This window comes from Canis lupus, chromosome 15, assembly GCF_003254725.2.
Source record: "Canis lupus dingo isolate Sandy chromosome 15, ASM325472v2, whole genome shotgun sequence".
Lineage (NCBI taxonomy): Eukaryota > Metazoa > Chordata > Mammalia > Carnivora > Canidae > Canis > Canis lupus.
The window spans coordinates 44,672,702-44,695,790 of NC_064257.1; the positions used below are offsets into that span (position 1 = coordinate 44,672,702).

A 23,089-nucleotide genomic window follows, 5' to 3' on the forward strand; every position below is an offset into this window, starting at 1 on the left:
CCCAAGCCCCATTGGAGAGTCCATGTGGCAACAGCCCCAGCAGAGCTCCCAGCCAAGAGCCCGCATCTAGTGATCTCAGACCAGGTGCTACATATGAATGAAGAAGCCATCTTGATCATAGGTCTTCTATCCCAGCTATCACAGCTGATTTGATCCACATGGATCAGAGACGAACCACTCAGCTGAGTCCTTCCCAGATTTCTGACTCACAGATTTAAGGGCAAAATAAAATGCTAATTTTAAGCTACTATGTTCTCAGGTAGTTTGTTACATAGCAGCAGAAAACTAGAACACTTCCCTCAATGGGCTGTTCTCAGAAGATGTTTCCTAACAGTTTGTGTGGAGACTTCTCACATGATCAAGCCATTGGCTGTGTTTTCCTACGAAGCTGTGGCCAGCTCAGTAATGGACTGCCTTGTATCTGCTATCTCTCCTGCCCTGCCTTTTTCCCTTTTTCTTGACTCTGGCTGCCCTGGGGGTTACACTACCAATAAATAAAGCATTAGCACACTTGCTTTGCCTCAGGTTTTGTTTACTAAGAAAGCTAGTAGAAATGTTCTAGAAAGGAGACTATCAGTATAGGATTTTGGATTTGATTATCTGAAAGCCATCAGGTCAATGAGATGGCAATAGCCCTGAGAAGTGACTTCACAGTTACTAACATTTTTTTAACCTGCGGTTTTATCTGTGTGCATCCCAGTGACATACAAGTAGAGGACAAGACTTTGGAAATTCATGGAGTTACCACATTTGATCCAAGGGGCAGCAAGTGTGGTGTAGGTATAGCTGCTTTTGAGGCATTGGAGGCCTTGCTAAAAGAAAATAATGAGGGCATCTAAATATCAACTTAAGCCATGTTCTGAAAGCCAGTGGACCTGGCAGCAGTGTTCAATGAGACTCATCTCCAGCCACAGAAAAGCGTTGTACTTACGATTGCACTTAGAGTTGGTTGAGGGTGGCACAGCTATAAAGGAAACTTGTGTAGCTTCAACAGGTCTCGTAGGTCAAGGTCAGGGCCTTGATAAGTAAAGAGTGGGAAATTGAGGCCTGGGATGGAGATACTTATATACACAAGCCTGAATCTTCCTGGATGGCAGCTCCTCTCCTTGTCATGGGTGAAGAACCCCCTTGCCTGGAAAACATCAATGATCTCACCTGAAGTAGGTGCCTCCCAAAATAATGCTTGCTTTTGTGTTTTCCTCAAGATCCAGGCTGTCCTCCCCTCACTGCCCCCAGGCAAATATAAAAGGAAGAAAAAGCCATGCTGGGGAAGAAGTAGCCTACTTGCCAAAGGAAATGCTGAACCTGACAAAATGTGCACGTAGTGACTGTGGAAACACTGTGGGTGTGGATCTTGAGGTTATCAGATTGGAGGAGGCAGACAGAGGCTAGATAGGTGAGGGTGGATTGACATGGGTACTTACCTGTGCCTCAGGATTCAGGGTTCTGACAAGGGCACCTGGAGCTGGTCCTTGTATGCCACTGCAATAGCTCCCTTAAGCCTAGTGGCCATGAAAGCCTAAAGTGAATGAGTGGAGACATTGAAACTTCCTTGACATAGTGTTGAGAGAGGAGTCAGAAGTCTCAAAGAGGTGGGTATGTGAGAATGGATTCACTTTGTAGAACCTGACACCTGACTCTTTCCCAGAAGGAATCCTCTCATGACACAGTAAGGACTACTGTGGAGCAATGATGGTGGTGGATGTGGTGGGGCACCAGTATCTTTGGGAAGCTCAGTGGTGGCTCTCTAGGCCAGGTTCCCAGTGGGAGATGCTACCATGGAACTGGGATCCATGGTGGTAAAAGGACTCTGGACAGTCAAAGATCTGGGGACAGCTCTTAACCACCAAAGGAAAGAGAGATTTCATTAACATTAAGAGCTGCGAGGCCCCAGTATAAAAGAGTGCCTAGTTTCAAGGATGTATGGCAATGAGAAACTGAGTAGGCTGACATTTGACTTGAAGAATTTAAAAGATGAAGGACTATTGAGCAGAAGGCTGTCATTATCTTCTGTGTTGGAAAGTTGCACTCCGTCATTGAGTTTCCAGATCTAAGTTAGTTAACAAACCCAGAACCCATCGATTAAAGGAGATGATGGATCTCCTTGAGGAAGGACCCTGTAATATACCAAAAGTATGTGCAATGATTATTCCTCTAATACTTCCCCAGAGGGAAACTGAAGCAATTTGCCAGGATAAATGTACACTAGGAGAAGAGTCAAACCTAGACTTTTCAAAGACTGTTGGTTACAATGTATGAGATGATACTGCTATCAGGAGGTCTGAAACACCAGCACAGTCCTCTGGTTAGAACAAAGGCTTACAGAGACCAGTTCCATCTAATGGTGGGTTGGGTGGATTTGGACACCCACAATACAATGATTTCCCTGGTTCTCAAACGTATGATCAAGACAGATACACTTGGATTCTAGAGCACCCTGAAACTGATTACCCGTCCTGTAGAGTAAGGGTTGTTGTGGTAGGATAAGCTAAGTGCAGGGTTTCTCAGCCTCAGCCCTATTGACATTTTGAATGAGACAGTTCTTCACCGTGGGGGCTTCTCTGGGCACTGCACGATGTTTACTAGCGTCCCTGCCACCACCAACCACACTGGATGCCAGGAACACCTTCTTGTTACAATGGCCAAAAATGTTTTCAGACATTGCCAAACGTCCCCCAGGAGGGCAAAATCACTGCTGATGAAGAACCACTGGCCACGTGGGAGCTTCTGAAATTCCTGTGTCCCTTGCCAATTGTAGGAGTGATACCACAATCCTTGAAGAATTACAGAGATTAATATCATCATCAAAATTAAAAATGGAGGGGTTCCCACAATATCCTCTTTGATGCAGCTCTCTGGCTTCTGTAAAAATTAAAGAGATCGTAGAGTGTGACGGTGAGTCACTACCAACTTAAGCAAAAGATAGACTCAGGCACAGCTATTGTACCAGATGTGATACCTTTACTATAACCACCGAGTGTCTAACACTGGAGATATGACTATTGTTTTGGCAAAGATTTTCTTCTCCATAGCTAATAGCAGGGAATAAAGGAAGCAGCTGGCCTTCACGTGGCTGTTAAGAACTATGGAGGGTCTGAGGTTTTATGTTATTTGCAAGCTAACCAGTTGGCTGGCCACAGTTCTGTGGATGTTAGCAGAAGACATGAGACACCTGGATCAGACACAAAGGACTTTATCGCTCATTGAAAAAGCAGTAGCCAGAATTTTATATTCATTTGCATTGGTTCCCCATGCGCCCTAAGTCCCACAGTGTGGGGGAGGAAGGTGATGACACAAGTGGGCAGAGTTGGATGCCTCTTCACTCCTTGGTTGCCTTACAGGAAAGCAATGCTGAGCTTGGGGAATCTGCCACTTGGGGAATAGGGCTCCTCTGCCTGGGAGAAGATATTGCCTCATCCTTCAAGGCTGCTCACTACTGGGATGCCTGGGTGGCTCAGCAGTTGAGTGTCTGCCTTCCACTCAGGGCGTGATCCTGGAATCAAGGGATCGAGTCCCACATGGGGCTCCCTGCATGGAGCCTGCTTCTCCCTCTGCCTGTGTCTCTGCCTCTCTCTCTGTTTCTCATGAATAAATAAATAAAATCTTAAAAAAAAAAAAAAAAAGGTTTCTCACTGTGATCACAGCCCTGAGAAATAGCCTGCATACAGACTGGTCAGGGCTTTGTATTCTTGGCACACCCAGACACAATGTGCAGTGGTATTTGGGGACCATGGTGGGTTTCCTCTCCCAATAAAGGCGAGGGCACTTTTATAGTCTTGCCTCCAAGCTGTTTCAGGTCTTCTTGTCTGTCAAAACACACGCCACAGGGACAGCCACTACCTTTATGTTGTATAGAATATCATGCTGGGCCGCAGTATCAGTAAGATCATGCGGATGATACATGATCAGTAGGAGATTGCCCGAGCCCTAGGTACCTGGTAAGTCACATGCATGCTGGGAGATGGAAGATTAACTCCACAGAAATTCCAGGTCTCCACCTCGATGGTTTAGGAGCCAATTTGCCTAAGGCATATGGAACCGCTCCTTTAAAGAAAAGGAAAAATTGTCATCCTCTGTACCTTCTACCACTTGGAGATCCTGTGCACTTTGGCCCTTTTTGGATTTTGGAGGCAGCTATTTCTCTTGAGGGTATGTTTCCATGATGAGCTTAGTATTATCAGATTCATGAGTCATAAGATCCTTATCTGATGAAAATGATATAGTCAGGACCCAGCTCTGGTTGATATAGGAGGGCCCCCAGAATTATAGTAGGTAGCTTAGATCTATGTCACCTACCTCTGTTGTACCAATTCCTCTTCCCTAATTCTCCTGGGGTTGTGAGCTACAAACTGTTGATGGAGGAAGAAGGGATGTGCATCTGATTCACAGAGTTTGGCTTCCTCCAGCCTGCGGTCGCTTCCTCTGTTTCTGAATGCAGCCCCCATGTGGCCCTGCATGGAGCGTGGTGTCCTCCTCTGCAGGCTGCCAGTATGTGTGACTAATAAACTGCTGTTGGGCTCATCTGTCCAGCACTGGGTGTCATGTGTTGAGCCATCCCGTACCGTTAGAATGAGAATTTCTTTCTTGTCAACAGGGTGAGAGGAAGTAATTAAAAAAAGGAGTGGCCTCACACTCTGCAAATTTAGCTTCTCCTGGATTAGAGGCCCTGGTTCTAGGAAAGTGGGATCCTGGTTCAGAGAACAGTTAGGGTCCCACAAAACTATGAACTACAACAACTCCCTGGCCCTTGGGTTTCAGTTAGAAAGTTTGATTTATATATCTCCAAGTTTGTTGATTCTTTCCTTGGCTGTGTCCAGTCTATCACTAAGCATCCTTCATATCTGTTACAGTGTTTTTTACTTGTAACATCTCCTTTCTATTTTTCTTAGAATTTCCATCTCTCTTCCTACATTACCCATCTGTTCCCCACTTTTTCCATTAGAGCCTTTAGCATATTAATCAATAATGGTCTAAGTTCCTCAGCTGATAAATCCAAAGTCTCTGCTGTATCTGAATGTGGACCTTACGCTTGCTTTATCTCTTCAAGGTGTGACTTTTGTCTTCTAGTAAGCCTTATAATTCTTTGTTAACAGGTGGACATCACGTACTGGATAAAGAGAAGGAAGTAAATAGGTCTTTAGTATAAAGTTTTAGGTTTATCTTGTTAAGACTGAGGAAACGTTTACTGCTTGCTGTAGCTGTAGGTGTCAGAGGCTAAAATTTCCTCTGGTGGTCTTGTCTTTGTCCTCACTGTTGTTGGGTTTCTCTAGAAACCGCTTCTTAAATAAAGCCTGAGAGGTGCAGTTATTGACGTTATAACCCCCTGTTATTACACAGAAGACCTATTGATGTGTTGGTAAGATGTGAGGAAAGGAAGAGAATTCTTGAGTCCTAGGATTAGGTCCTAGTATGTTAGTGAGCTCACGTCGCTGGGCTGTGACCTTTACACGTACTTGTCAGGGTTTTTCCTCCTTCTTAGGTGAAATAAGAAGGCTAGAAAGGCCTGGAGTTGAGTATTTCTCTTCCCCCAGTCAATCAGGCTCTGGTAAATCCCATATTATTATGTTCTTGTAAAATAGTCTCCTTGAGGAAAGATCTTATTAAGGAGAACAGAGAGCTCTGGACTATTGCAAAATGACTACATTTGCCATCCCCCTGCTTGAAGTACAAAGGAATTTTTCTCCAACCTTCATTGTAAGAACCTGGTAGTTTTCCTTGAGGTAAATCTCACAAAAGTGTGGAGGCCTCCTAAGACTGCCCCCCACCCTAGCATGTGTGACTCTCAAGCTTATCCACACGGAGCTTTTGGCAATTGACCAATTACAGTTTAGGCTTTTTGACCCCAGCACTTGTTTCTACAGAGGTTTCTGCCCTGGTAAGCTGTGATTCTCTGTATCCACCTGTCTGTCTTTCCAACTTTGGAGATAGAGGTATGCCCTGTGAACTGTGAACTCAATTCTCTGATGGATCTGGGAACAGTTGTTGATCTTCAGCTCATTCAGCCTTTCTCTTGTTTTGTGGATAGCTCCTTACATGCTAGATTGGAAACCAGAGGTCAACACTTTTATTTGCTTGTCATTTATGGATAAAATTAGTATTGCAATATTATTTAATTAAAGTTTTTTACTCAATTTTTTACTACTAAGGCTGCCTATCATGCCTTGTAATATTGTAAAATTCTTGCCGTATGTATAAACATACATAGATGACAAAACCCAGAAAATGCAGCTAATAAGGCACAAAAGGTAAGGGCTGGTATGTTACGTGGGCTATGAAGTCTTATGCGCTGCTGGAGTGAGCTGTGGTCCAAGCTTAAGAGCTCCTGGAGTACATTATGACCTTGTTGCCTATGTTCCAAGGCTACTGTTTGGTTCCCACATCTCCACTGAATCTGAAATCTCGCCCACCTATCCTCACACTTAGAACCTAAGAGACAACAACAAAAGATGCTCTAGCCATATGCGCAGTCTTGAATATTGTGCCAAGATTCCAACCATGTCTTTATTCCCTCTCCTACTCCAATAAAATATCAAGAAACCCTTTACCTCTTTCCCTTAGAACAAAGGAGAGAGATGGCCTAAGAAATCTGCTTTGTCTGTTTTCTCTTAGCTTTCACTTGGCCCCCTCCCAGCCCTTAGATCTAAAGGTAACTCCTGAGCAAAAGGCAATCCAAGTCTTACCAAAAAGAAGAGAAATTTCATATTCTCCCAGAAGTCTGTCCTCTAATCCTTGACAAATGGGAAGTACTGCATCACTCTCCAGTGGGCTCTTGAGTCTCTATGTACCACCTGCATCAGAATCAGTGGGCCACCCCTTAAAACTTCACATGCATGGGCTCCTATCCAAATTTACCAGATCTAAGGTTTTGCATTAATAATCCACTTCCCTGATTTTCTTGTGCACATTATTTGAGAGCCACTGAGTGAGGACAGCATGGGGGAGGGTGGGCGAGAATGAGAAGTAATGGTGACTCTCATTAAAATTTGAGTGCAGCTTTATGCCTATTTTTATGCCAAATTCATCAGGCATGGATCACAAGCGCATGGTCCTATGGCCACATGTCATCTCTAGAGCTTAGAGTATGATCCCTTCAGCAACCATGAAGAAAAAAAAATTTCCATTACAAACTGTATACATGAGGTAATCTTATATATTCTGAGCTATTATAAATGAGATTTTAACATAAGACACATGGCTAATATGGATTTTTATCTGTTTTTAATAATAATAGTAATAGTGATAGGAGCTATCAGTTATTGAGTACTTAACCATGCTTTCAACATGCTGGTAAGTGGTTTTCACTGATTAGCTCAATTTTTACAGAAATCAAGTGAGGTAAGTAAAATGATTAGTTCCATTTCACATACAGTGAGACTGAGGCCTAAAGAAATCAGGAAACTTTTCCAAATACTGTAACCTGTAAATGGCAGAGCTAGAACACAGCCCACAGACTGTGGGCTCCAGTTCTTAAGCACTGTTTCACTGCAGTAAAATTAATTAGATAATAACATATTTTTAAAAATTACAGTCCTTTGTGATATTGGTCAAATCTGACCCTTGCCTTTGCTGTTTGGCTCCTTTACGCCATAAATCCCTGATACTTAATTTTGAGTGTGTAGATGGCTGAATGTGCCTACATTTAATTAAAGAGAAGTACATTTAATTGTGCTGGCAAATTTTAAATGCTTGGCTATCCTCTGAGCTGGCAAAATCTTCTAAGTTCTTAAGTTAACCCTCACACGTCCAGAAATTTTTTTTTTTTTTTTTTACGTCCAGAAATTTTGCTTGACGAATAAGTTCGTTTGAACAGTGAGAGCCTATTCAGCTTTTGAGTATTTAGGGTTTTCATGGAGAAGCACGCACCAGCCTCATTCTCTACTGCAGGGGATGATGCTTTTGGAACTTCATGGGAAAGTCAGGAGGCCCCTGCCCACCTTTCTTGGGTACATGGGATCTAGCAATGCCGCAGCTCTTCGGTTATTCGATTAAAACCCTTTGCGTTCAGCTGGGGAGTGGATGGCAGTTCTAATCAGGGGGCTCAGGCCAAGGACATTTGAATATCACCCTCGGAGAATTTAAATTTCCTTTCAAAGCCAGAACCGGTATTTTTTACACAAAATGCTAAACCTTTAATAAAAGACCACAAGTTTCTAGCATCTGCTTACTGCCATTTCTCCAGGCACAATAATTGTGCACCTTGCTAATAATAATGTGGCTGCCAATTTCACTTTCAAGTTACGAGACCCATTCAGGGCAGGAGAAAGAAGAGAAAGAAGATGGCCAACAGGCAATCCCACTTTCATTTTAACACTCCCAGGAGGAGTTTCATTACCCTTTCAGTAGCATTCCTTACCTTTTCCCTTCTCAAGGTCAGCCCTGTCTAGATGGTGCCTGGCTTCAACTTGCTGTGGCTACTGCGCACCCTCAATAGACTTGTGACCACAACATCACGCCAAGCCCTCCCACCTGAGTTGGGAGCCTTCCTTCATTTCTGTCTTATTTGTGACCTTTCTCTAGGTTAGAAGGTCTTTTCTGCAGCAGCCAGGTCAGCCTTGTTATGGTGACTGCACTGCAGAAAGCTGCTTCTCCCTTGTTAGAAGTGACATCACTGTACATTAAAGACATCATATCTCCTTTCATATTAAAATGCCTGTCAGCTCTCCTGCTCAAAGGTTGTAAATCTGCCAGAGTAGCCTGAGCTTGGGGAGTTTTCATTATGAAAATATGAAGATAAGCACTCTGTTTTACTGTCAAAGGGAAAGAAGTAGGCTCCCGGTAATGACATTACTTTAAAAAATAAATATACATTTTATTAACTGAGTGTTATATACGCAAATTTTGAAAAGATAGCTCCTTTTTTCAAAAAAGGAAAGTTTTTAAAATTCGAGTTTGAAAAGCAGGCTGGCATCGCTCAGGAAATACGGCTGGAGTAAGATTTATTAATGCATGCATTTCACATTTGCTCTTATAGTAAATCATTAGACATTTTCAATGATTTTAGCACTTCATTTTTACTTGTCCAGTCTAAGAAGTGGCAAAAGAATACTTAACCCACAATTCACCTCTAATTCACAAATGAAGTAGCCTTTGTGTCGGATTTAAACTTTCTCTTAACATTTTTGAAGACTATCACCAAATTATCACTTGCTAGTAAAACTTGCACACACACGTGTATAAATAAGGTGGGTTTAAGGTTTCTTATTCATGTAAGTTAGGGGTTCATTTCTACCTAGGACACAAAAAATAGAAGTCATTGAGGGGTCTCTAACTCTCCCCATAACCAAATGCCTCTGTGAATCTTCGGGCTTTCAAATGAACCCTTTCTAGGCACAGAAACATTTAGATTATCTGGAATGCCTTATAACCCAAGACTGAAATGAATAACCGCAAACATCACTGGCTCCAGGGAGATGAGGGATCAGCTGTGTGTGAAGCAGACTAGTGATTCTCAACTCAGTTTTGAGGTTCATCTCAGATGTTTATTCTTACTTGGTGGTTTAGATACTATTCTCTCTTCCTGCAGAAGTGACCACCAAGATCAATCTGAGGGTGATTCAGGGTATCCCATTACATGAAAAAAGTAGTGCAGCTGTGTTTGGCAGTCAGCTTATTCTGTGGATTCACAAAGACCCTGAGAATTCAGCTTCTCAAATTGACAGATTAAGAATTTTTTATAGGAGGGAATTAACTCCTTTGTCATTCATAAAGGGCTAAAATATAAAATTTGTCATCCCACTGACATATGAATAGGAATGACACAATGCTTCCTCTCTTGCTTTTGACACTGTGCTGTCAACTGTACATTCTAACTCTCCACGGTAAGCTATGAAATCATTTTATGGATGGTGCTTATCTGTAATTCAGTAAGTCTAGGCATATGACTTGTGGGTTTCTGTGGATTAGTTCAAATGAGAATAGCCACTTCCTGCAAACTCAGGAAAGGCTTGGAGACGCAACAAACTATCCACTTACCAGGATCAAAAAAGACTATGCCCCCGTGTGATGTGTTGTGTGCAGCAAGTCACACCTCTGCTTTGCTCACAGGGGCCTCCTCGGTGACTGCTCAGGAGAGGAGAAGGTCTAGGTGAGATTAGTCAACAATGGTTGCAAATACCTAGAAATAGAACGAAGCCAGGGAACAGGCTCTGTAGTTCGCAGTAGTTCATAGGTCCTCCTGGTAAAGAATCCCCTCTGGCAAATGTTGTAAGATAAGGAATTTGGGGCACTCAGCTATCTGGTAAGGTGATGGGATGGTTTGAGTTAACAATAGAATATCTGCAAGGGGAAGGTAGACCCTTTCTCCTCCGCCTTAGAACATTCAGACCATGTCACAAAAGTTAACTTAAAACTAATGGCAGTGTGTGGAAGCTGAGGGTGGGTGCCCTAAGAACAAAACACCGATTGGGACTCTACCCTCTGCCCTGAAAATTACCTGAGGGGAATCTGGGCCAGGAGAACTGCAATTCAAAACACAACCAAACTTTCATTCTAAGCATCAGATCCAATGAGAGTGTTAGAGAGTCCCTGACTTAATCATCCTTCTGGATTTCACAGTTGGCTTGGAGCTAAAATGCTTTTCTTTCTAGCTGTGCGGCAGGCTCTCTGTACTGACAATGGGAGATCTCAGTTGCCAGTTCCTTTCGAAGTCACAATCACACTCACATAAAATGGCCAGTGCCTGGGCCACTCTGCACCACTGAACTCAGTAGGTCAGGCACTGGGGTTGTATCAGACTCCTTCAGGTCCTGTGGGACCATTTAGCATAGAGAAGCAGGGGTGACTTACCAACCAAAGTCACTCACCTATCCAGAAATGCAATGTCCTTGGACTCCACTAGTTTAAAATCAATGACAAGCTTTATAAAACAAACAGTAAGAAACCATACGTCCCCAAGGCCACGAAGGAGTGACTTAATCAGTCCAAACTGGTTTACCTTCTGGGGACCTTTATCTTCTTTACCTACAGCCAAGAAGTAAATGGGATTGAAACCTCCACAAGTCATTACTTGACCCTCCAAACGTCTTCCTAAATCGGCCTCATTTACTAAATGAAATTGCAGCCGAAAGGGGACAGGCCACTGAAGTGGGAAGGACATCACTGCTTGGGGAAGAGGTCAAGTGCCTTTGCCCTTCTGCTCCCAGCGCTTTATCACTGGCCTGCTGCCAGAGGCAAACACTGGACTGGAAATCTGTGACCCCATACTGAAACCATAGCACTGGTACCGTCAGCAACACTGAATATAACTTGTGTATGTGATAAAAAGCAGTTTTGCAATAAGGCTAACTTTTTTTAGAAACAGAAAAAGTGTATCTTCCCATTTAGTCGATATTCTGCAGACAGCTTTAAAATCCTAAACATTGAGGACAGGGTCCCAGGCTCGATTTATACAAAGGCTGGTCAGTTCACTATGTTCCAGAGCCATAAGCTGTCCTCCATCCTATACATATCCCTTTCTAATGCACTATCGTATAAGTATGTTTTATCAGTCAGAATGGTGGGTTGCTGACAAATAAGAATGAATTAGCACACACATCAGCAGCCATGTATGAAGAATGGGTGTGAAAGCATGTTTTATGGGATGAAGAAAGTTTTAGAAATGCAGCAGATTCTATTTTTCAAAAAGAGCAGGTATGAGATGTCCCATCCCACATGCTCTTACAATGTGACTTTGTCACTCTTCCCATTGACAAATGGGGCTGGTGGCCTCTTTGAAAGTAGAGATGCTTTGTGACCACTCTGACCCATAGAATATAGCAGAAGTGATCCTTTGTCTCTCCTGAGGCTGGGTTAAAGTCTTCCACCTTGTTTGCTGGAACACTTACTCCCAAAGTCTTCAACCACCCTGTACATTATTTGATTGCTGAGGTTGCCATGCTGTCAGGAAGCACAATTAGCCGATGCAGAGAGACCCTGGGGGTCAGCTCTGTGACCATGGTTAGAAAGAGAGATGCCTAGCGAGCTCCCAGGGCATTTACCTTTTGACTGCAAACTTTGGAGAGACCCAGAACCAGAAACTCCCAGGTCTGTCCCAAACTTTCACTCACCAGACACTCTGAGAGATAACAATGATTTTTATTTAAGTAACTAGGTTTGGGGTGATTTGTTATGAAGTGATACATAACTGGAAAGAAGTTAGCTACTTGGCCCATGACTACTGCAAGGCATGGGTTGGTATCTGTGCAATTAAAAGAAATTGAAGTGGTGAAAGAGCACAGACTCTGGAGGTCAGCTGCCTTGGTTCACCTTCTGGACCCACAATCATGTGACCTTGTGCAAATTACTTTTCTGAGCCTCAGTCAGCTCATTTATAGATTGGGGATACCGGTTATCATAACTTTATAGGATTATTTGAGGATCATATTACATCATATTCACAAAAAGGCATAGAACAGTGTCTGGCAAATAGGAAATGTTAGTAGGAGAATTCCAGGTTATGTAGAGCCTGAAGCATATGCAATCAGGTGCCTCTTAAACACAAATGTATAAAATTACAGATCCCAGGAATACTCAGGGTTAGGCATGTGCTAGGTGCTAGGGACATCATAGTAACCAGGCATTCTCCCCATCTCCCAGGAGCTTATGTTCCACAAATAAAGGCAGAAAAATAAATACACATTTACAAACTAGTCAGATGATTTTTTCAAAGAAGATTTTATTTATTTATTCATGAGAGACAGAGAGAGATTGAGAAAGAGACACAGGCAGAGTGAGAAGCAGGCTCCCTGGGGGAATCCTGATGTGGGACTTGATCCCAGGATCCTGGGCTCAAGCCCTGATCCCAAGGCAGATGCTCAACCACTGAGCCCCTAGCCAGATGATTTTTGAAAACACTTGTCTTTTGGCTCTTATTTATTATGAAAGGAGTATAGATTGGTGTACATGGAGAGAAATAATGAAAATATTCATAGAAAAATATTCTTTAAGATAAATTGCAAATCATTGGAAATAATGATGCTACAAGGGTGACTTACCTAAGGAAATACCCAGATGAGCATTCAAAAAAATGCATACACACATATTTAAATGTATGTTCTTATTGTGGCAAAAATTTTTATTTATTTATTTATTTATTTATTTATTTATTTATTTATTTATTCTTTTTTTAATTGGAGTTCAATTTGCCAACATGTAGCATAACACCCAATGCTCATCCCGCCAAGTGTGGCAAAAAATTTAAAATACAGAGATGCCTGGGTAGCTCAGTGGTTGAGTGCCTGCTCAGGTCCTGGGATAGAGTCCCGCATCAGGATCCCCGCAGGGAGCCTGCTTCTCCCACTGCCTATGTCTCTGCCTCTCTCTGTGTGTGTCTCTCATGAATAAATAAATAAAATCTTTAAAAGAAATTTTAATACATAGTTGTTTAATAATGAGAAGATTAAATTGTGGCTGAGAATTGGGCTGCTACTAAAATGATTTCATATTTACTAACATGTAAAGATCTTCACTAAGTATAATTAAATGAGAAAAAACATTATACAACAAGTATCATACTGAGCAAGAGAGAGCAAGAGATAGATGGGAGTGTTCTGGGAAGCTCTGTGTTCACATGCTGTTTTGCTTTGAGTAGTAAAATAACAGGCAAATTTGGAGGTTTTTTTTCATATATAAATCTGTAGTTGATCTGCAGAAAACATGTCGTATTTGTGTGACAAAAATAAATACATTTTTTAAAAAGAATGACTGCAACTCACTCAGGGGTCCCTTTTTTCCTTAAGACTAATAAACCTGTCTCATTAAATGTTCATATTTGCCCTCACCTCTTGGTCCACCTTCAATAAAAACACATATTTAATAAACCATCAGTTTTTCCAGACTTGGAAAAAGCTTCTGGCTCAGACTTAGATGTGTTGGAATAGTAGGTGAGCTGAAAGTTAGTTAGCCAGGACATGAGCTAAGAAGATGCGTGCCCTTCCTCTCTTCCACTTCCAAGTCCACAGATGGAGCATAAGTACATTCTAAAGTGTGATATAAAATGCTAATAGTATTGGTAGGAAATAACATAATCCCTGTGGTTTAACTGGGTCGATTTTTCTGGGAATAATCAGGCATGTTCATCTGGAATGCCTTTGATGCCCTCACCTTCATGACAGCTGCCACTCTTCTGATTCTCTGGGATGGTAGAGGACTTTCATTTTGGGAGGGATGGCAGTAAGAAGCTTCAGTCTTTTGGCTTATAAATATTAGATCATTCAAGTTAAAAAAAATATATCCCACACCATTCTCATGTCCTTCTCTATTCCCGCCCCCACTCCGCCTTTTCTGGCAAACAGTTGCTGTTTTATTCCTTGATTTCAATGAGATGGACAAAGTCTCATGTGGTTCACTCTTAGCCCAACCAATGGGAAGGCTGGTTGTAAGGCTGCTTGGCAGCTTTGGGTAAGTGGGCCTGTCTCCTGCTTGTCAGGGAAATACCTGCACCATCTCCCCACACCCGGACTAATGCTATCCCTTCCTAGTAAGAGATTTATTACTTTAGACTATTAAGGAACTATCTCACGAAAATGCATGTGGGAAAAATCGCATACTGAATCTGCTATTATCATCTTGTCAAAAATAAGTTTATGAGCTCTTTGCCATAATGACATTGAACTGAAAAATTGGGGAAGAAACCAAGAGCAGTGAGTTATCTTGGGGAGCATGCAGAGGGCAGACGTGCAGAGCTCAGAGCCAGTTAGATGGGGCCACTTGAACACCCTAGAGAGAATTCCAGCAATGTCAGGGGATGGCTTGTGAAATTAGAGAAGGAGATACACTGTGGCAAGAAAACTTTGAGAAGACGTTAAAGACAACAGCTTTCTTCAGGTGGTCCGTCCCTATTGGCCTGCACTCTCTATCTACATGGGAGGCTGACTGCACTGTTCTAGGGCTTCCTTACTTCCCCCTGATGCCCCTTCTGCACACAAACTTTACTTCTAGCGTGTCTTCCAGTGGACATTCTTATTCTGTGTTGTTGTCACTCGCCACGTCCTTCTCAGGTTGAGGGCTGGGTGAGTTCTGGTGGCCGGCTTAATGTTTGCCAGTCTTAAGGATCCTTGCAAATCCCTGTCAGACACATATATTCAGCTTTGGTACTGGTGTCGGTCCTACAAGTGGTTCTGAGGAGGAAAATAATCCTTGCCCCAGTTGTGTTCAGCATCTGCCCTCAGGCAAAAAGTTCCACTCTTTCTAATATAGCACTTTGGACAGGTTTGTGTGAAATTCATGACCTCACACTTTGTCAAATAATCCCTCTAAGTTAGGTGGGTGCTCTTGGGCCAACAGAAAGTTGCCAGTGGTTTAGGAATGAAGGAACTTCAAGGATGGAAAGAAGCCATGCATTGAGCTTAGCCAAGGCTTCCTCTGCTCCAGCTAATGGTGACTAATAAAATATTATTCTTTAAAATGCAGACACACACCCCAAGAATACAAAAGTTGTCTTCGTTTGTTTTGAAAGAGCAATCAGTTTCCTCTAGAACAGAATTCCTCCACAGTCTCTGTTTCTCTTGGTTTTTGGATTTTTATGAAGGTACTATTGAATTTTGCTCACAAGAAAGTATCCTAGAAAAACTTCTTCAAGTTATTTGGGGGTGTAGGAGCCAGGATTTATAACACTCTAGTTTTTGTTAATGTGTAATTAGGGAGTATTTATTATTATTATTATTATTATTATTATTATTAAGATTTTATTTATTCATGAGAAAGACATAGGCAGAGGGAGACACAGGCTCCCTGCAGGGAACCTGATGCAGGATTCGGGACTGGGATCATGCCCTGAGCTGAAGGCAGACGCTCAACCACTGAGCTACCCAGGTGTCTTTAGGGAGTACTTTATAGGCTGAAGGTGGACCTAGTGTGTAGTCTAGTTAGGAGCAGGAAGAGCAAGTTTCAGCGAAGGTTCTGATATCTTTGCTGCCCCTAAATAGGAATGGATAAAAAAAATCAGATCTGGACAGCAATTGCCAGTTCTGGGTTTAATCATTGGTGAGGCAATGAGTCATTGTGTGACTGTGGGTGGCAGGAACACAGCTCAAGAAGTGCTGAGATTCTGATTCCTGTAGAGTCCACACTAGGGAACTTCATCAACTTTCATATTTTATTTAATATTTATTCAATTTATGGTACTCAGAGGGTCTTATCCTGGGACCAACTGAGGATTCACCAATTTAGGCATTTATTAATCCATTTATATTTTGGAGCAGGTATTGGACAAATAGAGAAAACTTAAAAAGGAAGCGAGTTTTCATTTGGACATAGCGTTAGGATGGATCCTAATCTAGCAAATGTGCACACCAATTATTCAAGACCTCACCTACCCAGTGTGATCAGAGTAAATCAGACAGAAATTATAATATCTGTCCTGCTTTTGACTAAGTTGGAAGCTGTGTTCGTCCTCCTCACATTTTATGTCCTCTGTAACCTGTGTGTCTTAGTTCTTCAGCTTAAATCAAAACCCCTTGTTTATATTTCTAATAAAGGTGGTGGGGATTCTTCTCAATTGAGTTTGTAGTGGAGACTCTCAAGGTAAGAGGATATTATTTTTTCTTCTAGTTACAGTTTATGAAGATGATTGTCAATTTCCTCAATTCGGGATGGGTGTGAAAAGAGGAGAATGCTGTATTTTTGAGACAGTTGAGCACCCTCTATGTTTGGTGGCCTTCTAGAAATGTGTCCAGACATTGCCTCAGTTTTTGTCCCAAAAGAAACGACAGTTTTTGTTCTCGAGAGTTTTCAGTAACAACAGATGTGTTTCTTATGGCAATGACTTCAGTGATTGCAGAGACATTCATTTCTATTAGAAGGAGAGAAAGTCAACTACTTAAGAATAACAAAAATTGAGGTAAAGGAACTTATGCTAGTGCATTGGTGATTTTCAGACACAGTATGTTTTCTAATCCAGAATTTTTTGGGGAAATATCCATCTTTTAATGGTAAAAGTTACAGAGAAGTAGCATTTGGTTTGAAATTTTTGCATTCTCCCTGGATGAAGGCCGGAGATTCCGGAGTTGTTCTTGAAGTTGACCCTGCTGGTTTATAATATGCTGCATTTTAACTATACCACAGTGCTGGTGAAAGAAACCGTGACACCAAAAAAGCATATGGATTTGATAACCCACCCTGGAAAATCAAGGACATCTGGATTTTTTTGCTGTAAACATTTTTTTGAAAGTCTAAACATAAAGCACTGGTCCAATTCATTAACATTTTGGAATGACTTTAGCTATGATATGTCGTAGTAGAAATGGATTGCGGGTTTTTTGTAGTTGAAAAAAATCAAAATTTTCACATTATCAGTGAAAACCGCATTAGAAAGAAACATTTTGAAAATTGAATTTATTTTAAATAAGCTTGGTAGCAGGTATTCTAGCAGAGAAAATGCCTCTAAGATGTCAAAATGCATTTTTAAGAGTTAAAAGAACCACATGCCTTGGAAGTTGTTTGCTGATATCTAAAATATTCCTAAATTTTTATATACTGTACTTTATTTATTTGAGCTGGCCATACAGTTTTAATTAGTTTCACTGTGGTCGAATTAGCTTCATTAAAGTAGATGCCCTCCATGGCAAGATAAATGGCAGCCTTATGTACCACAGATTTCCGACATAAACTATAATTCATAAAGGCCAACACAACTCTTTTCTTTGTAGCTGGGTAACCATTTATGTTTGAGGTGAAGATGTTAATATGGAAATTTTGTGAGCTAGGAAAGAGGACGAATGCTATCATTCTAATTTATGACCTTTCATATAAGGCCAAATGTAAAGGCAACTTCAATTGTTTTATATCTCAGGGCCAGCACATAGCAGATGTATGAAATTTGGAGTGTTAGGCATAAACTTTTATTACCAAATTATAAATAATTTCTCCCACTTATAATGTTCACCTTTCAAGTTCATCTTGATTAAAATACAAGGGCAGCATCACACCAATTTCACTGAATTTTACAGCTGAGAGAGGTTTTCTAGAGTTCACAGCAGAGCATAAAGCATCAGGACATTTGGAAGACTCTCCTCACAGGAATTCAGACCATGAGCCCATCTCTTTGAAATTCAAAATGATGGTCAGTGAAGTCTGAACATGTATTTAAACATCTCAAACATTACATCTGAAACCAAGTGCCCATGATGTAGGATATATTTTATCTTTTGATAAAAATAAAAGGCACACTGCCTTTCCTGAGAAATTTGTCCATCAGTCAATAAGTTTATATTCCTTCACAGAAGATATTACAGTATAGTGCTGAATAACAGAGACATTGGCCTCACCCTCATAGAACAGACAGTCTAGTAAGGGAGGATATAAATATATACACAGACACACACATAGACACATAAAGTTATTTAATTGCAGCATTTATAAGTGGTACAAAGATTTATAGTGTACTATGATCATGAACAAGAGGAGGAACCCAATTCAGCCTGAGGGATTATCAAAGCCTTTCTTAAGGAATTTATGTATGAGCTAAGACCTAAGCATACTGAGGAGCTGGCCTGGTGAAGAAGGTGGGACTGGGCTCCAAATAATGAAACCAGATTTAGGGCTGTCACAAAAATCCAGCAGGTGATACGGTTTGTATTGTTTATGGAGAAGGAAGAATGGAAGTGAGTGACAGTTTTTATGCCTGTGAGCCAAGAGACAAGATATTGACTCCATTTGATGTAGAGAATTGGAATTGAAACCCCTGCATAAAAGTGGGATAATTGAAAGGCTACATTGTGAAAAAGACGAAGATGAAGAAGAAATTCAACAACTATAGAATGTCTTTTTTTTAAGATTTATTTATTTATTTATTCATGAGAAACATGCAGAGAGAGAGAGAGAGAGAGAGAGAGAGAGAGGCAGAGACACAGGCAGAGGGAGAAGCAGGTTCCATGCAGGGAGCCCAACATGGGACTCGATCTGGGGTCTCCAGGATCCCGCCCCGGGCCGAAGGCGGTGCTAAACCGCTGAGCCACCCGGGCTGCCCAGAATGTCTTTTTTCTCATCTTCTTTAACAAATACTTTTCACATCCCATGATAAAAGGTGGATGATAGTGGTCCAAATACCCTAAACTAGGATGTGACAGGTTAAGTGTTTTTATTGTCCAGTCTGAAGATCCAGATAGGTCCAAGTGCAAGCCAGCACTTCATACCAGGTAATGCATTTGCTGGAACAAGACCAGCCAGTATTCTTAGAAGCATAGCACCTATTAGTTACTAAAACCTGCTTTGGAAACTGTTGGCCAATCCAATTCCATATTCATATCTATCATTATCAGCATCAACATAATACAATTACCCACATATCCACAATGTTGTTTGGTGTTTTATAAAATAAGCTAGGCATGATACCTTCTCTTATGAACATGAAACACTGAAACACATAGTTTTTTTAGAGGAACAGGACTATAGATATGTGGACAAAGAGTTAGATGGCAAGAGTTCTAACTTGGTATTTTATACCAACATTTGCCTATTTTGAGCCTAATAGCCTCAAGAGAACAAGAAGACAGGCCCCAGACTGGGAGAAAATGTTTGCAAAAAGACATATCTAATAAAGGACTTTTCCAAAATATACAGAGGACTCTTAAAACTCAACAATAAAAAAGGACAATCTGATTTTAAAATGGGCAAAAGATCAGAAGATATACAGATGGCAAATAAGCATATAAAAAGATGCTCCACATCATATGTACATAGGGATTTGCAAATTAAAACTGCAATGAAATTCCACAAGATATCTATGAGAATAGCCAAATCCAAAACCCTGGCAACAGCAAATGCTGGTGTGGGTGTGGAGCAACAGGAACACTCAGACATAGCTGATAGGCATGCAAAATGGTGCAGCCACTTTGGAAGACAGCTTGACAGTTTCTTACAAAATTAAACACATTCTGGGCATACAATTCAGCAAATGCGCTTCTCGGTATTTATCCAAGGGAGCTAAAAACCTTGGTCCACACTAAAACCTATACATTGATGTTTATAGTGGCTCTATTCATAACTGCCAAAAATTTATAAGCAAACTAGAGGTCCTTTAGTAAGAGAATGAACAAATTGTGGTACATCTAGAAAATGGAATATTATCCAACACTAAAAGATGAGTTATCAAACCATAAAAAGACATGAAGAAAACTTAAATGTACACTTCCAAGTGAAAGAAGCCAATCTAAAAGGGCTATGTACTATATGATTCCAGCTTTTTGGTATTCTGGAAAAGGCAAAACCATGTAGACATTAAAAAGACCAGTGGTTGCCAGGGGTTAGTGGGGAGAGAGGGATGAATAGAGCAGAGGGTTTTTACAGCAGTGACAATACTTGGCATGACACAGTTATGGTGGATACATGTCATTAGAAGTTTCTCAAAACCTATAGAATGTGCAACCCCAAGAGTGAACCCTAACATAAACTATAGACTGGGTTGGGTGATAATGATGTATCAATATAGATTTACCAGTTTTAACATCTTAGCTAAACTAAGCTGTGTAAGCTAAACTAAATCTTGTCAGCTTTTATTTATGACTTTAGGGATCCTTAATAAATGAATGTTTGTGTTCAGGGTTTTTTTAAATTTAAATATTTTATTTATTTATTCATGAGAGACACAGGGAGAGAGAGGCAGAAGGAGAAGCAGGCTCCCTGCAGGGGACTCGATCTTAGGACCTCAGGATCACGCCCTGAGCCAAAGGCAGATGCTCAACCACTGAGCCACCCAGGGGCCCCTGTGTTCAGGGTTCTGAAGCGCTAGAAGTTGTCTTGGTGGACTGACATTCAGAAAAAGTCTTGCACATGTTTTCTTTGTATAATAAAAAAAATGCTAGACAGAGTCTCAGCCTCGCCGCTGCCGCCCAGAGACTGCTGAGCGCCCTTCCGTCCGCCGCCACCCACTCCGGACACAGAGCACCCAGTCGTGGATAAAAATGAGCTGGTGCAGAAGGCCAGACTGGCCGAGCAGGCTGAGCGATATGATGACCCGGCAGCCTGCATGAAGTCCGGAACTGAGCAAGGAGCTGAATTATCCAATGAGGAGAGGAATCTTCTCTCAGTTGCTTATAAAAATGTTGGAGGAGCCCGTAGGTCATCTTGGAGGGTCGTCTCAAGTATTGAGCAAAAGACGGAAGGTGCTAGAAAAAACAGCAAATGGCTCGAGAATACAGAGAGAAAATTGAGACCGAGCTAAGAGATATCTGCAATGATGTACTGTCTCTTTTGGAAAAGTTTTTGATCCCCGATGCTCCACAAGCAGAGAGCAAAGTCTTCTATTTGAAAATGAAAAGAGGTGGGATCCCTGGGTGGCGCAGCGGTTTGGCGCCTGCCTTTGGCCCAGGGCGCGATCCTGGAGACCCAGGATCGAATCCCACATCGGGCTCCCGGTGCATGGAGCCTGCTTCTCCCTCTGCCTGTGTCTCTGCCTCTCTCTCTCTCTCTCTCTCTCTCTCTGTGACTATCATAAATAAATAAAAAAGTTAAAAAAAAATTAAAAAAAAAAAAAAGCTTTGAAAATGAAAAGAGGCTACTACGTTACTTGGCCGAAGTTGAGGCTGGTGATGACAAGAAAGGGATTGTGGATCAGTCACAACAAGCATACCAAGAAGCTTTTGAAATCAGCGAAAAGGAAATGCAACCAACACATCCTATCAGATTGGGTCTGGCCCTTAACTTCTCTGTGTTGTATTATGAAATTCTGAACTCCCCGGAGAAAGCCTGCTCTCTTGCAAAGACAGCTTTTGATGAAGCCATTGCTGAACTTGATACATTAAGTGAAGAGTCCTACAAAGACAGCACGCTAATAATGCAATTACTGAGAGACAACTTGACATTGTGGACATCGGACACCCAAGGCGGAGAAGCTGAAGCAGGAGAAGGAGGGGAAAATTAACCTGCCTTCCAACTTTTGTCTGCGTCATTCTAAAATTTACACAGTAGACCATTTGTCATTCATGCTGTCCCACAAATAGTTTTTTTGTTTACGATTTATGACAGGTTTATGTTACTTCTATTTGAATTTCTATATTTCCCATGTGGTTTTCATGTTGAATATTAGGGGAGTAGAGCCAGTTAACATTTAGGGAGTTATCTGTTTTCATCTTGAGGTGGCCAATATGGGGATGTGGAATTTTTATACTAGTTATAAATGTTTGGCATAGTACTTTTGGTACATTGTGGCTTCACAAGGGCCAGTGTTAAAACTGCTTCCATGTCTAAGCAAAGAAAACTGCCTACATATTGGTTTGTCCTGGTGGGGAGTAAAAGGGATAATTGGTTCCAGATACAGGTGTAGTTATTGTGGATACTTTAAGGTTTAGAGCACTTACAAGGCTATAGTAGAAATGGGTATCCCGTAGATACTACATGTGAACCACAGGTATCTGTGGAATACTCATTCTCAATGTGCACACCTTTGACTACAGTTGCAGAAGTGTTCCTTTAGTTGTGACCCAATTTACTCTGGATAAGGGCAGAAACGGTTCACATTCCATTATTTGTAAAGTTACCTGCTGTTTGCTTTCATTATTTTTGCTACACTCCTTTTATTTGTATTTAAATGTTTTAGACAACCTAAGAACAAATGTACAAGTAAAGATGCAGTAAAAATGAATTGCTTGATATCCATTACTTTATGTATATCAAGCATAGCAGCAAAACAAAAATCCCATGTATTTAACTTTTTTTTTTTTTTAGGGTTTTTTGTTTGTTTGTTTGGTTTGGTTTGGTTTTTTGCTTTTGTGATTTTTTTTTTTGGATACTTGCCTAACATGCATGTGCTGTAAAAATAGTTAACAGGGAAATAACTTGAGATGATGGCTAGCTTTGTTTAATGTCTTATGAAATTTTCATGAACAATCCAAGCATAATTGTCAAGAACACGTGTATTAAGTTCATGTAAGTGGAATAAAAGTTTTATGAATGGACTTTTCAACTACTTTCTCTACAGCTTTTCATGTAAATTAGTTTCTTGGTTCTGAAACTTCTTTAAAGGAAATTGTACATTTTTGGAAATTTATTCCTTATTCCCTCTTGGCAGCTAATGGGCTTTTACCAAATTTAAATACAAAGTTTATCATAACAAAATACTACTAATATAACTACTACTGTTCCCAACCATGTCCCATATTCCTCCCCTACCCTGGGG

At 41.2% G+C, this 23,089-nt stretch overlaps 1 protein-coding gene across 1 annotated transcript in view; it reads left to right on the forward strand.

Annotated features, from left to right (window-relative positions):
* Positions 1-22,868, forward strand: part of LOC112654641 (14-3-3 protein zeta/delta-like) — a 49,092-nt gene extending 26,224 nt beyond the window's left edge. Inside the window, 3 exon segments of the mRNA XM_035698980.2 lie at positions 20,820-21,080; positions 21,083-21,248; positions 21,469-22,868. Coding sequence (XP_035554873.1) covers positions 20,820-21,080; positions 21,083-21,248; positions 21,469-21,835 — 794 coding nt within the window. The 3' untranslated portion in view covers positions 21,836-22,868.
* The last annotated feature ends 221 nt before the right edge of the window (positions 22,869-23,089 follow it).